At 43.6% G+C, this 16241-nt stretch overlaps 1 protein-coding gene across 1 annotated transcript in view; it reads left to right on the forward strand.

Moving 5' to 3' along the window:
* Positions 1 to 16241, forward strand: part of mmd (disintegrin and metalloproteinase domain-containing protein mind-meld) — a 49880-nt gene that overhangs the window by 1842 nt on the left and 31797 nt on the right. Inside the window, exon 2 of the mRNA XM_086969402.1 lies at positions 6139 to 6186. Coding sequence (XP_086825528.1) covers positions 6139 to 6186 — 48 coding nt within the window. The remainder of the gene's footprint in view (positions 1 to 6138; positions 6187 to 16241) is intronic.

Below are 16241 nucleotides of genomic sequence, written 5' to 3' on the forward strand. Positions count from 1 at the left end.
TCAGAAAAAAGTAACTGTAATCTAGATTTAAGAGTTCCGAGACGAGCGATCAACACCTATTTAGGTGCAGAGCACAAGTGCGTTCATAATACAATGGCAGAGAGGCAAATAAATAAAGTTTATAGACTTTTCAGTCTCGCTAGCCAAATGGATTGATCTAACTATAGGCGCAGCGATTCATTTACTAATAATATGTAACGCACGAAACCGTTGGATTGCGTTTTTTCTCTCTTGTCTCTTCACTGCCACAATTTCTTCAGACTGAGGGTCAGAGGATTTACTGGGGTTTCGGCACGCTCGATGTATGTACAGTAGCGTTGTCCTTATCTGTAATGCATGTGTCCCTACGCCTGATTCACCAGCTAAAGCAATTTCGTAGCCCTGAGATACTGCCAGTGATAGTGGCTAAACGATACATGAAAGAGGCGTTATTAGCCAACGTAGGCGGGAACTTAGTACACAGTAACAGAAGTATTTACTAACATGTATGTGGCACATTTTCCTTACAAAATTCAAGTCTTACCGATCAGAGCTAGGTAGGACCGGATAGCATCATAGTTACAGCGGTTAAGCTAGCGTATACCGCATCACAAAAGAACGAACAAAAAACAAAAACGGACTTCAGATACGACGCTTTTTTACTCCCTTAAGATATCTATGTAGCGTATGAGTCTAATCAATTATTCAAAAATTTTTGGCTACTTGTCTTGCGAAAATTACCTGTTTATCACCTCATCAGCAACCGCACGGCAGCTGGGTTTGACTCGTAGTAACATGGCCAGTTATTTAAGATCATCCTATGCTCGGTTTTGCTCGTAATGTCATGTACGAAGTCAGACAAATCTGTTCTAACACGTTGCAGATGCCCAACTACAGTCGTATAGCCTACGGCGATAGTTTGTTTTTATCTGGCTTTGCCTCATCTTAGCGTGCCTTCAACAACAATGGTGTTAATAACAGACAAAATTATAGACAGCTAACCAGATACACACTATACATTGTGCAGAAACATAAAGCTGCCTATGTACCTACGAGCTAAGCTCATATACTATTACGCTCTCCGGCTGTTCGGTCCATGTCGGAAACAAATGCTGCTCTTGTCTAAAATCTCATTTACTTCGACGATACTTCGTATTTATTTGAATATCCGCACCATAAACATTACTCCTGACTGTGTATTTTACGTCAAGTTGTGCTCTCCAAAGGGTAGTTATTAACGGTGTCTCTATTTGCCTTAACTACTTTGGTAAAACCTGCTTTCGTAAAGTATCAGAAGGGATGTTTGCAAATGTTTTGCTTTCTACAATAATATACTCGTTCACGTCGACATTGTCCATCCATGTGATACGGATGACGTTCAACAGGGTCGAACGCGCTGAAATTTATGCGACGATGGGAAGCTTCCAACATGAACTGTTGTTAGCGCGTGTCGCACGATAACAAAAAAAGAAAAAAGCGATGCATTTAAGGCTAAAGCGAACGTATTAAGCGATCGGGGGTCATACGTAGACTTCACTCCAGTGATGTCCATATACGAATCAACTGTCTGTTACTTATAAACTGATGTCTATCTGTGATGTGCATTTTTGCTTTTTCGCACTTGGCTAGCTTGTTTTTATCACTTCTCAGGAACGCATGTGGAACAGCGCTAGGAGCTGGAACGGGAGAAGCTTTCTAGTGAAATTTGCTTCGCTTAATTTCTTCTCCAGGCCAAACAGTGTCCTTTCATTCGCAGAAAAGGTCTGTGTAAAGACGCGTCAATGCTGCCACAATATCGACGTTAAACAACATTATGATGATAGCCAGGAACAATGTCGTGAACATTTCGATGTCATCTATCGTTTTTTGTTGAAATTATCCTCCGCTGTGCAGTGTTTCTGTAGCAATAGTCAAATAGTGGTCCAGATGTGCATATTTCTTCAGGTAGGTGCCTAACTAATACCTTAATGCAGTGATCACAATTCTTGTTACTTTTACCGCACGAGGGCAAGTGTATAGTCGTATACGCTGTCAACGGGGCTTCAAATGTAGGGGCCGACAACGAGCCCTTTCTGAGAATTTTTTTGCAGAATTTATTTGCCTGCCCAAATGATCCTTTTCTTAGATGAAAGTCTACGCGGACGGTTTTCGGCAAACATCGACAGCCACCACTGAATAACATGATCACGGGGCCTATCAATATCGTCGCAAGGGCCGCGTCAGCACATTATGGATACTTGTAACATGGTCCTGTGCAAACGTACGCTATGGGTGCAAATCAGACAAAAGCTTACGGCAAGCAACAAATCATTTGGAGTTGGCCCACCAGGCTAATTCTAAACTATATTTTTATGAATTACCTGATGCTCTGCCACTGTGAAGCTAGATGCTTCCGTTCCCATTCAATAAATGCTGTCAACAATATCTCCCTTTTTTGTTACATGATGAATTTTAAAAACTTCTTCGCTGACGTTTTGCTAACAAATGTTATTGATCTGCATATGTTAACAGTCAAAGTTATTGCTAGGACGTTGCTTTTCTGTAAGGCAGTAATAAAACATAGCCAGCCCGGCATTGAGATGACGTTCGTCTCAGAAGATTTGCTGTCTTCTGCTGACTCCTGCTTTCCACGATATTCTCAAAGGAGGCAAAGTAGTATTTCTGCTACGTAAACGCAAACCTGCATACAGCTGAAAATAGAACTCACGCTAACATTCTTGAACGGAAAATCGTTCGAGGGTTCGATGTTGAAGAGACTGACAGTGTTATGCTATAGAACAGCCCAAATAGATTATCCTACCTGGTAATATGTACAGGCCAGGTCCGTTAGATATGAAAGCTTGCTTATCCCTAGTTCGCTTCCGATTGATCAAGCACCACATCAGGAAAAGCGAAAACCCAGAACAAGAAATGGTTAAACTGCGGTGAGTTTGGAACTTTTTCTATGGCATCCAAAGGATATGGCCCAGATGTATTTACCAGGCAAAAAATATTTTGCATCATTATGCCTGCGGAGCTTTCTTCACATGCAGATTTTGTAATGGATCTGCGCGTGCTGCAAACAAGAAGGGGGATTCTGCGAAGGCAAAGTGCTCTCTCTTCAAGCTATCATGTCTCAGCTATATTACAAAGCCTTGAAAATGTTTAGAAATTAATTTGTCATGAAGTAGTTTATGCTCTAGACTAGTTCTCTTGCAAAATTGTTAGCGTTGCGTTTAGTGAGAGTTAATACTCAAGCAGAACCATTATCCTACTAAAGAGATGTTTTCTGGAAAAATTGTGCAGTGTAAAATCAAAGCGACCGCACTTTATTATAGCTTTCTTAACTGAGACTACTGACATTTTCTAATCATTCAGACTGCTCTATAATATGACTGACAGAATGCCGTGTACGTCTATCTACTAGAAGAACAGCTGTCCACCATCACTATCAGGTGCTGCTACTAGCATAGCGGGAGAGCATTGTCGCATTGGAAATCTGAGTTCACACGGCAGCACAGAGAGCGGAGCCTCTCGGGATCTTTATTTTTTACGAAGATTCGTACAGCCATGGTAAAGGGGTATAGTCATTAATTAGCGGCCATGTGGCTTAAAGCGGCCCGTTCGGTGGCATTAGAATGCGCACAGACGTCCGTACATCAGCTTTCGAATCAGCTGTGAAGGTGGCCGAAACGTAGCGCTATTTCAGTCCACTCTATCTGTGTATTTTTTTCAGCGCAAACAAGCTTGCATATGGAAAACACGGTTTCCCGTTAACTATGAGCTGAGTTCTTGCGCAGTTTCGCTGAAATGGCGCCCATCCTGTTAGTGATCATGCGCGCCAAGCAACAAAGCATATATATATATATGGCATGAATAACACGTAAGGAAGAGTGATGAACTAGCAAAGCTCGCACTTCGCCTTTGTTATCATCATCGTCGCCGACGTCGCTCACTGCTTCAATCGTAGCTACCTCCCTGCTTGCAAACATGTCTAGTACATGCGTATAGTATATCGAATATGACAATAGGCGCTAACGCATACAGCAGTATGCACTATAGTTGCGATGCTACCTTATATCCGTACCAGAAACAATAATTGTAAGTTGTGCTGGTGTAAGTGAAAAGAGCAAATCTTCACGTAAATTTCGACTGTCACTTGGCCATCCACAGTGACAGACAGCAGTGGAAAACGGCTAGGCAAGCAGGTAGGCAAACATGCCAAAAGAGGCTCCATATGGTTATAATGGCGGCAGTGACAGCGGTGGATGAAACAGCCACGGCACAGACTTTCCTAGCAATATCGGTAGCTTTCTTTCCGCACTTTCAACAGGACTCTAGGGGGGTCCGACGAGGCGGCAGTCTGCTGCTAGCCTGCTGCGTTTTGAAATGTGTGCGAGATGCATAGGCGCTCTGAACGATCAGCATTCCGACAGGAAGTGACGGCGGAAGCTGACACATACCCTTATCCGTCGGTCCTTCTCCGGCCCCAAAAGATGAAGAAGCAACGAATGAGTGAACATAAACGACGCAGACAGTGGAAAGGGTGCAAGCAAACATAGTAGCCACCGGCCAGCACAAGTCCATGATGGCGTGAAGGACCACGGCGTGCAACTTAGCTGGTGAGGAGTCGACAAGCAGGCTTATGGCGGGAATGCTAGACGGCGAAACAAAGTCTTCTTAAAGCATCGCATCGAAAGTCATCTCTCAAGGCGACGCCTTCTCCGAAGTACCTACTCGCCCGGCAAGCGCGCCCGAAAGGGCAGGAAAGCAGCAGACATGCATGATGCCAGCTACTGCCTTACCACTCTACCACTCTTAGGCCCCAGCTCTTTACGAAAAGGGGAGCAGCACTCTAGGAGGACGCAAGGAGGAACTGGAAAGGGGACTGAACTGGTAGTTCCTCCCCCATGCACATCGTGCCGACATAGATTTCAGGGGGCAGTGCGAACGAACAGGATACTGAGGATAGAAACGTACAAGGAAAAGGTTGTGCTGAATGGATAGCTGCCAGCCTGCCTGTGTGGGTGTGTTACTGGCAAAATGTAAGATGGCAGACGGACCACCCAGGAGGACAAAGGCGCCAAAGAGTAAGGCATTGGCATACACGGAGCGGTAAAGGGGCTAGAAGGGGTGCTGTTGCCTCCAAACGAAGCGCATTTCATCACTTCGCCTCCGCACCATTGCTGCACTGACAGTGGTAGCACTTCACAAATCGATCACGTCGGTCCTCTTCGCGCTAAGGGCCAATTCGAGTCGAGTCGAATGCCAGCCGAACGAACGAGGCCGATGGACGCTTCGGCACAGAACAAGAGAGAGAAGACAAGCGAAAGAAAGGAGTGTGGGAGCAGTCGTCCCACGCAGCTCGTCGGGTGTTTCTACTGCCATGCCTGCTTCGCAGTCGGAGTCTGCCACGTTCTTTAGTGAAAGGATAGTGGGCAGCTTTGTAGCGCGAGGAAACCTGTTGTTGAAGAGGGCGCAAAAGCAGCTAAGACGAAGTAGCGGTGGCGGGCTGACGGGTGTTCGGCTCACTTGCAAAATTAAGGCGTAACGCATAGTGTACGGCCGCATATACCGACTGGTTGTAGCCCGTTAGGCCGGCAGTGACAACGCATGCTAGTGGTTGTAGTCCATCGATAAGCCGATAGGATCCGTCACAGCAGGACCTCATCGATGTCTATAGCATAGGCGGGACCTGGTTCCAGCAGCAACATTAGCAGCAGGCTTGCGTTTCCTGCAATCCAAAAAAAGCGGACGGGCTTTTAAAACGGTGTCGGAAGGAAAAAGGAATATGTTACGTATTTTCTACGGCTTTTTTGGATATTTTTTTAGGAGAGACCACTAATGGAGATGGTAGTATTACGCCGGTTGGTTACATTATCTAAGGTTATTTCGATAACGGCTGGAAGGATCCAGTTTGTTAGGTATATAGATTTCTCAAAAACTCAGACGTGAGCGAGCCAATGCTCTGAAATATTCTAATCTTAGAGCGATACATTTTTGCTCATCGAGTCTCGTGCTATTCGAGGTTACCTATACTACAGAACCGATACACCGTTATCTCATAAAATTTTTTTAGCGCCTAGTTTGACATCTTTTTAATCGTTCCATTTACGTTTAACTGTCATTATAGGCTCTAATAATTTATCTCTATTGGTATCACGTACGTTTGTTTTGCAGATATTGACTCGGCGTTCGACGATTTCCCCGACAACAAACGGCTTTCAGGTAAGATCATTGCCTATCCGAGTTATTGTTTTTTTTTCTAATAAAGGGTGTACTTCGAACGACCCTTATTCGCTGCACTAACAAAAAATATTTCTCTGATAACTGTTGATAAGTCATCTTGCTTTTTCTCGTAGGAACGATTTGGATCGTTGTCTGTGTCTCTCAAAAAGAAATGCCGGTTTCGTAACCTTTACGCCGTGTAATCGCGTCTGTCATCTATAGGAATGATTACACCATGACTGAAGTAGATGTAAAATTGCGAAAGTAAATCGAGTGACCTAATATGTGGCTGTCGCCACCGCGGGTACGTAAGACGTTACACGTAAAAATTCTGCTTTCCATTGGCACAATGGCTTTGTCAAAGGATTGAGTTCCTATTACTAGCTCACTTCGACGTTATGGTTTTATCCGCAGGATGCAGCCAATAGCAAACGATGCCAGCCATATCACAGGCGAGAGGCTTTCAGCAAGTCGTCGGTAGTGGCTTTTTGTTGGCAACATGCTTACAGATCGATATCTGTCCACAGAAGGACATTATATGGGACCGACCATACTGCGGATGCATACTGTCACTATTCTAGAACGCTTTCTAAAGTATGATATTTTATGAGGTTGCTTCGGAAAGAAAAAAAAACATCTAAATGAAGCAACACAATGGCACAGCACATACGAGTTTTGTTCTTACGGCCTTTTGGGTTTATAGAGTAGTTGCTTTCAACCGCACGTATCTATACAAGACACGAAATCGATCCGCTGTCGTAAGGGCAATCGTTAGAGCTCTATTTCGTTCGCGCGCCGCCGTGGGACAGAAGCTCTAATCGGATCAAGAGATTTGTAACTAGCGTTGTTTCTCGAAGTTGTGTGAGGCAATCTTTTGTGATCTTCTGTTCTACTAACAACATCCACAGTAGCAAATACGGCTCACAGACAACCTTCACTCAGCACCATCTGTTGATGCCAACGCCAGCTGAACAATTTGTCAAACAAGTTATTTTTTTCACTGTGAACTTTATCGACGACGACGTCGTACTTCGCTCCGATGATCAACTATTACATTGTCCCAAGGTAATAAGTCGTGACGAGAAGGCATCAAATGTAATTTTGGGCGTAATCAGTAAACGTGATTGATACGATGACAAATTGTTTGCGTCCTAGGTTTCCTATTCAACCCGAAAAAACTAATCGGCCTATGTTTTTCTATGTCCTTCGGCTGAGATTTGGAGATGCACTGGGCTTAGATATTTATATTACGCCTTTTTTCGTCTACTCAGATAAAAAACGAACCGTATAATTTAATTATATAGTTTCCATTCGTCGCAGATTCGAACGGAAACTATTTTTTAGGGCATTATGCTACTATTTGCCCGTACCAGTTCGCTAGCTAGGCTTAAAGGTTCGCTAGATGCATATTCCGTACAATCCTTAGACATCCTGACAGTTTAAATGGGTGGTTGCGGAAATTCGAATTTGTTCGACGTTCTCCAAGCAGAGCCATTCTTCATTGAGCTTTTATGCGACAAAGTCTTGAGCTGCTTGAATAATCTTCCACCGCCAGCGCCGGCTTGAGGCAACTCGACTTGAGAACACACACTCAAGTCACCAGGCTCTAGGAGATCAGGTAACTGCAGTCCATGTACGACTCGAAACACAGTCGGCCATAGCTGGCCTATGATTGTGTCTCCTTTCAAATTCACCGTCTAAGCCTTTAACCTATCAACGTTGCAAATCCACTAGGATATGATGAGGGTATTGTTCTTGCAGCGTATCAGATCATTGCCTCGTAAGATGAAGCGACATGATGCAAAAAGCGCCGTTCGAACCCTTCAGACGACATAAGCTAGAAGTCTAATAAATGCGAAGTGGCGCTGCTATAACGTGGCAGCTTGTGGCAGGTCCATCCTCTCCCCTTCGGTCCGTATCAAGCGGCTGGTGTCCCCCAAACAGTTAACATGGCCAACACCCAACAGAAATCATCTCATTTCCTACTATCACTGAAAACATGTATATGACTGCTTTTTTATTATTAATTAAGTGTTGCGTACGGAAGCCGACATAATACAACGGTCGTGCAAAACCAATTAATAACGCTACTATTAGACAGCAAATCTATCAATCAATTGTAACCGTTATTGCAAGTGGCAATCAATATTTAGTGTGGATCTCATCCTTCTCCATTGTCATCGCTCCAATCTACTCACGTTTTAATTCGCCTCTCATCTCGGATCGAAACTGCTTGTTTCTGACGGTATGGGGGGTGCTGTGGGCTTGTGCATGTCGGCGGTAAACTTCAATAGAAATCTTTCTTCTTGGTCATCATGTGTAATGCGTTCGTACTCGGTACATTCGTTCTTTTTTGTTTCTGCCTATGCGTGCCTGTTTGTGCACAAGTGCGTGCGAGCATGCTGTGTGCTTAGTATAAAAAAAATGGACAAAACATTCCTGGCAGGAAAAAAGAGCGCGGTAATTAAATCCCAAGTCATAAAAATCCGGCCTCGCTATTATGAACGGCGGTAACTTTATGCAACGGAAGGAGGGGGACGCAGATGTTTATCTCAATTCGATTGAATTCTGCGATTAGTTATATGAATAAGACCCACATTTATTTATTATAATGTTTTAGATGTGCCGTGCAACTCTAGTCTTCTTATGGACAAAAAAAAATACAATTTATTCCTTTTCTCCAATTATCGTACGCCCTATAATTTTTCTCGCGCACACACGAACGTGCGAAGAAATGTGTTTCCACTCGAAGTGACTGCTCTAAGGATCAGAAGACTCAAATCTACAACTTTACAGTATCCGTTACTGATCCTACCACCAACCGGACTAAAGTGTAAAACACTATATCGCTTCATAGGTAAGAGGACATACGATCCCTATACGAAATGCAACAACATATATATGGATTATATATGGATAAATACCGATATGGATCTGATATTATAATAGGTCAGGCTATACATACATCCATGGGTAAGCCTTGTAGAACAATGGCCGTGTGTGCAGTCGTAAGAATTTACTCGCAATAGCAGCGGCAGAGGCACGCTTGCGAGCAACGTCCGCTGTTCGGACAGTTTTAGCGACGCTAGAAGCAGGAGCAGCAAAGAAGAAACCGAAACTGACTACCCGACGTTTATTTGAAGCGTCAAAGGCCGAGCGTATGCATGGTCGTGATCCGCATCTGATTGGAACCTTAATGCACAATCTCTTCTTCAGTGACTTCTAGACCGTTTTTCCTATCCTTAATCGATGTGCGCCCGTTGGTGCGCAGGCCGCTATAGTTCGACACTCCACGACTACTCTAGGGGAGTGCTTGTCTAATGGTAAATGAATGGCTTCGAGCAAACAACGCGAAGGAATTCCATGCGGAATACGATAGTCACTACATTTTTATAGAAGAAAACCAGCTCATATAACATGCAAGAACGTGCAAGGAACAGAAGTTCCTTGTAAACAAAGGTATTTACTTGTTGTTTACTGTATTAAAGAACTTACTTATTGCGGTTATACGAATAAGCGCTGTCACGACAATATCTTTAATTAAAATAAATGCCACCAGCTTTTTACGCTGTCTAAGTAACTGGCCTATACATTGTCGCATTCTTGTTCCTCTCACCTAACATAGACAAACAGGGTATCCAGAAGTCATTCGTCCCTGAGAGTCCCATGTTTGCTGATTTCACAGGTAATCCTCTATGTTATTCAAGGAAGGCTCTTCTAGACGTTGCTTCCTATTTTGCTTATCGTTTTAAAATGCCAAGAAATATCGTGAAGGCTCAGCGTTAAAGCCGTAACACCTCGGCTGCGCCTGCGTGTCGCTGCAGGGTCCATTGGACATTATGTAACTAACAAGGCTACATTGAAATGCTCATCTAGCGTAATTGGTCGATTGGACATCACCTCGCAAATACGTTACGTAATTAGCGTGATGAAGACTAAAAAACGTTCGTTTTAATTATAGGGGTGTGTTAGTAGAAAGGGGTTAGCTTTCTTGTAAATAGGTATATTCGTCAGCATATCTTCCTTCGATTCGAATCTACCATTTTCATTATACCTCGACTTCTGCTTGTTCTGTAAGAGGCCGAAATATCATCATTTACTGTTCTAGTAGGTACATATGCATATGCGTTACGCCGGTAGTAGCTGTTTCAGTAACAAGAAAAAGAAACCATTATTAATACTACGATTCACTGTTGGCAACGCGCGTTAGATGTACGTAAGGAGCCTGAGACGATAACGAAGTCCTCCCTGCCTTTGCCGGAATCGAAGCATGTGGAGAGAAAGAGGAGGGCAGCACGGCCGGAGAAAGTGGCAGGACGCGCCTTCGCCACCACTGCTGTCGCTGCTGCACTGATAGAGGTTGCACAAACATCATTGGTTCGTTCATCTAGCAGGAGTGCACTTCTATCAGCTAGCTGCTGCCACTGCTGCTGCAGGCAGGGGCATGCCAACCCACTTGCCCGTAGAAGGTTAGCGCAGAACAAGGCCGCATCAGACGCCGCTGCCGCCACATTAGTGGACCAGAAGCAGGAGTAAGGAAAGACTAAGGAGAAGTTCGGTATGGTTGGACCTGCAATGGATAGTGTGAAGGAGCCGGTGGAACGCAGCGGAGGTGGTAGGCTCATTGCATCGCATTGCAACTGGGAGAAAGTACGGGCTTGAGCAAGGGCCACGCGAACGGAGCTTAACGAGCCACGGAATGGACCCCTCAGACGATGCTTCTTACACCCTGCCTGCCACTTTGCCTCCGACGCATGATGATTGTGGTGTAGCTATGCTGCCTAGTATCCGTGCTCTCAGTATTGCTGACTCGCTGACCACATCCCAATGGCACATCGCAAGACTGCTTTTCCTCAGCCCCTATTCGTCCACAGGCCGACGTGCAGAAAGAAAAAGCCGGATCGAAAGGAGTGGTCGGCAGATGCAGAAGCATCCGCGGAAATGCAGTAGGTATACAATTGGCATGAAGACCATCACAAACTGAGGACACTCCCCCGTTTTACCCTCTCTCCTCAGAGGATTGGGTTTCGGCATGGGGGTGTCAGGAATAGTGATGAACGCACCTAAGAACAGAGCACCCAGATGCTCGGGCGAACCAAACTACAGCGCCTGAAACAGCAGTATAGTGTAGTGAGTAAACGAAAAAGCCGCCGACCAATAAACCGACGGTACAAGGGTCTTCTACCACTACTGAACCGAGTGCTAAACTGCAGCAAGTAGGACGCACTACAAGGAACAAGCAGCGTCGACGATAAGCAGCTGGTCGATTGCCAACGGCTTTCAGCATCGACATCAGCGACGCCATGTATGACGTTACTTGCCGATCACTACGTCTGCATGTGACTACTCCGCCTCCTTCCCTGTCACTATTACAAAAAAAAAAAAAAAAAAGAAAAGAGAAAAGCAAAAAGAATGACATTTATGAAATGATGTCAATAATAACCTTGTTGTTGGGAGTCGTAGCGGACATATCTCCCCGAGGTAACTTCAGGATCAGGTCATCGAAAACACGTCGTGAAGTGACTCGTCTGCTTGCAGCAGCGATTATAAGATTGGATGACAAACAAAAAGAACTGATAGGTAGACGAATGGACAGACGAACAAAGAGCAAAAACAACACAACATAACTTCCACGAAACATTTGTGGAGTAAGTCGATGTTAGTATGTATGTATAGGATATAACTAACAACAATTACGTAAGTGGAAAAAATATGGTAGCAGTGGCGAACACTACGGTACGCGCTAAATATAAGAGGTAAGCGAAAAGAATAGCAGTCAGAACCAGATAGGGATTCCAACAAAGGTTACATAGCTCCCCTTAAAAAGGGATATAACCAGGATGCACTACAGAAGAAAGCTAAGTTATGATACTAGTAAGGGTTCTTAAATTTTGCATCAATGCTAAACTTACATTATTTAAGTAATTGTTAACTTAATATAGATACTAAGAAATCTAGCTGTACTATACAGAGGATCGGATGTACGTGAAAAATCATTATAATCGGCCCTCCCTATATGCTTAAAAGCTAAAGTCTTAGCCCTATATTGAATCATTCGCAAGCTCCTTTAACGAAAATGATGTAGGGTTTATGTAAGAACCTAGCAGAAGGCCAAAATATTTTACCAATTAGTTGCAGTGATAATCCATACACATGGCTCCTTCAAACTTTCAACCTGTCTATAAAGTACATCGCCATACCGAACCTAGTGGGCGTCTTTTTGGACACATTTCTAAATAAATGCTCTGAAATACCCAAACGAGTCAAAGGACCTTAAAAATAGAAATTAGTTATACAAATCAAGCATAAACAAGTCAATATCCTACCCTATCTGAGAGACTTCGTTAGAGACTAACAGGTAACCAATATCCTAATGTTATCCTTCTGTTGAGCCCCTAGAAAGGCCCTCTCAAAGCATACACATTTTCTAGCACCTGAGAAGCGACGGCTATATGACGTGTTCTCGTCGGCCGACGTAAGCACGCTATTTGAAAGAACCTCGTAGCTGACAGATCCTCGCTACGGCGTCTCGTAAGAGCAAACAACGACAAGAAAAGAATGGCATTCTCCAAATGTGATTTCATGTGATGCCACTGGCTTTGAATGGGGAAATGAGTCGGAGCGAATTGCACCGAGAAAGCAGCGCCGATACGTCGCTGGAGAACCTAGCTAGCCATAAACCGAGTTAAGCATAAACCGTGCAAACGTTGGACACCGCATATCCCGTCGCAATACTCGAAACAATGGCTTAGTATGGCACCCCGTAGCGCTTCCTATGAAATCGGAATTTCTTTTGAAGAGGAATGCCAATAGAGCGATTGCCTGGGCCATGTTTCCAAGACAAAGCGGTTACGTGCCGCTCTAAATTGCACGTTATAAATACGTAACGCGTCACAGGCAGGGTACTTGCGAATGAAATTCGGATGAACGACAAAATGGCACTTATCCTAGATATATCATATGAGCGACAAGTTTTTATTCCGAAGAAATGGCACATGGACAAGCTTGCAGCGGCGAACAGGGAAAACTATCCTTTACGCTAGTAAGTTGCTCCCTAGTTAACCGGCAGAAACGACTGTTACGCTCATAAAAAACACCCTGAATAGATATGGCTGGATGTTACATAGATAGTAATGGAAAACACCGTACATGCAGCTATATATTATATATTACCGGGATTCAAACAAAGCAAACAATTTCTCGTGGGTTTCGTTCGTTCGTTCGTTCGTTCGTTCGTTGGTTCATTCAGCAACAGCCGAATTCAGAAAGCTGCTTTTCGGAGACAGATCAAGTACCGTCAGATATGGCTCTAATATTTCCGTAAGTATACGTCAACCCATGTGCATTATACAGTAGCCCCTTGATAACTTGGCTATACATGCATTCATACCCAAAGACTAAGCATGTGAATATAATAGTATGCGGTTTTCGTATCATTACTGCGATTCACGATTTGGGCACGGAATGAGTCGATAACAGCCAGTTTCTATCAAGAATCTATCTTTTCGTCAAGATTCAGGTATGGTTCGTATCCGGGTCTGAGATAAAGTAGCTTTGTTAATGAACCATCAATAGAACGGGCGTATTTGTTTAAAGTTACGCACGATAAATAAACACTGCGCTCCAGCAGAAACGTAAGGCAGTCGTGGTGTCCAGCAACTGCGAGGCCATCACCCAGGTGACACGTCATATATAGCATAATGATTCCAAATAATTGATACCAGTAAGGGAAATACAATGCATCTAAAGACAAACAGCACTAGCCCAATATCCCCAGCAGAAGCTATGTACCATGTTTTTTGCAACGCGTATTCGAAACGGATGGCTCTGGAGTCTCTTTGGCTAGTTTTTTTTCCGTTGGCTGTCACCATTCACACTAAGATACGATCTCTACAAATGTTAATCCCTTAGTGATATTACTATTATCGCAACATTTATGAAACGTGCATCCAAAGCCTCCTCGATAATTGACTGCCATGGCACACCGATGTCGACGCCCCGTTGTACGCGCTCATGCAAAGGCTAATTGGAAAGCGAAAAAAATTATTATGTACTAACGAATTATATCGGTCCGAAATGAGCTGCTAGCCTCATAAATGGGAACTTTGCCGACTTTTGCCTCGACCCAGGTCTCCTGGGTCACGCAGGATATTTATACACGTAGTAGAGCGCGAAAATCATGAGCGGATCCTGATACCGGTTTACGAAACAAAGCTGATGAGTCATAAGAAGTGAAACGTCCACTACAGAGTTTAATTGATGCCGAACGAAACCTCATGAAGAGCTTGTGAAAATCAATAAATGGTAAACTCTACGCGAAACTATAATATTTTTCGCTTCGGAATTGATTGTTATAGCAAAGGAAGCTAAAGATGAGACTCTAGCATCAGTGCGTGCTCGTTAAACGACTGCCATAATAGCGGTAGGGATATAAGTATATGCATATGTGTCCGAGATAGAATCTATATTATTAAATATAAATAAATAAATAAAGGCTCTTTTCCTAATGGTGACTCCTGCTGTTTACTAAAAGTCGCAAAAGTACTCGTAAAATTCGCTGCCTCATTCCAGCGGCGCGAATGATTTTGTATTATACAGTAAATTAGACACTATTGGGTATTTGTCTGCTTTGTTAGGAAATTAGCCCAAACAGAAATGTCTGGGTAAACCCAAAATTATTAAGTTGTTAAATTAATCCAGCTATTTGCACTTAAATACTACTTAATACTCAGCGAAACACCTCAGTCAACTAAAGAATTCCATATACCTGTTCAACGACTTATTGAATCAAAACTTGAAGGACAAAATAGGATTTCACACACACGACACAATAACAACAGGGATCAACGTGCGGCACTGCTCCCATTACTGCGTGCATTGAAAAAGCAGAACTAATACTCAGGTACGTTGTCAACATACTCGCGATCTACTATACCATACTACTGATCCTAATCGCTGTTCCGTATCACCGTAGCGTCTAGTCAACCTACTATTCATAGTAGTCTACCTTGCCCACTTCTGCTTACAAGGCGCTGTCGTTGGTAATCAGCGTTTCGAAAGCTGCGCCGTCTATTTGTGAAAATAGTTAGATCGACTAAGTTTCACTGCAGAGCACTTGAAATCGGGACGGTCGTTACAAACACTACATCTGGAAATTACTATCTTAGCACGTTTTCAACCATGTGACTGTAAAAGAGGCAAAGAGGACTCTGTATGTACAGGTTCAACTTTGCAAAACATAACGCCTCTCTCTTCCGCTATTAGAATATGAAGCAGAATTTATGGAGCACGCTTATTAGTAAAATATGCGTACTACGCGCTGGGCAAGCGCCCATTATAACTTTTTCTATAGAGAGAATTGCTTCATTAGGAGATAATGTGTTATGATAAATTATTTTTATATGCTATTTAGCTAAAGACCCCCTTTCCCAGAAGAAAACGGCGCGCAGCCATATACACTGGCTGGTCCGTCTATCGACTTGCAAGCCGCTAACTATTCGTTGTGAGGTACGGGGACTTCTCTGCGGGACAGCCATATAGTGCCAGGACATTGTTTCTCTAGCGTCTTGCGTTACTTCTAGCACCGCAATGACCCAGCGGGTAAATGACTTCAACGGTTTGCAATAACCGCCCATAGTTAGCACACGGACAGCTGTCCTCTGGCTTTCAAACAAGATTAGCGCGCGAGCATAATCGTATCGTACGTTGCGCCACTGAACAGAACATATCGGTGGGCTTATTGCATCATTAGAAAAAAATGCACAAACATAGCGGGGGAAGGGGTTAAGTCATAATTCTTGAACGGTGTAAGTGCTCAATACCGCGTGTTCAAAACATCGGAATTTGATACCTGATAAAATCTGTCTTCTCCGCTTTCAGAGTTCCAATAGGAAGGTCCTTGATTTCTAGGATGAGAGCCTTAAGTTTCCTTTCCTTCATTAGGACGACTTTTTTTCTGCATATCTTCTGAACGGAACGGTGCCGGTCCAGGAGTTCAGCGACATTATTCAATTTCTGTTAACTAACAAAGATTGATCTCTTGCAATGCTTTCAAA

This window comes from Varroa jacobsoni, unplaced genomic scaffold (genome assembly GCF_002532875.2).
Source record: "Varroa jacobsoni isolate VJ856 unplaced genomic scaffold, vjacob_1.0 scaffold_723, whole genome shotgun sequence".
NCBI lineage: Eukaryota > Metazoa > Arthropoda > Arachnida > Mesostigmata > Varroidae > Varroa > Varroa jacobsoni.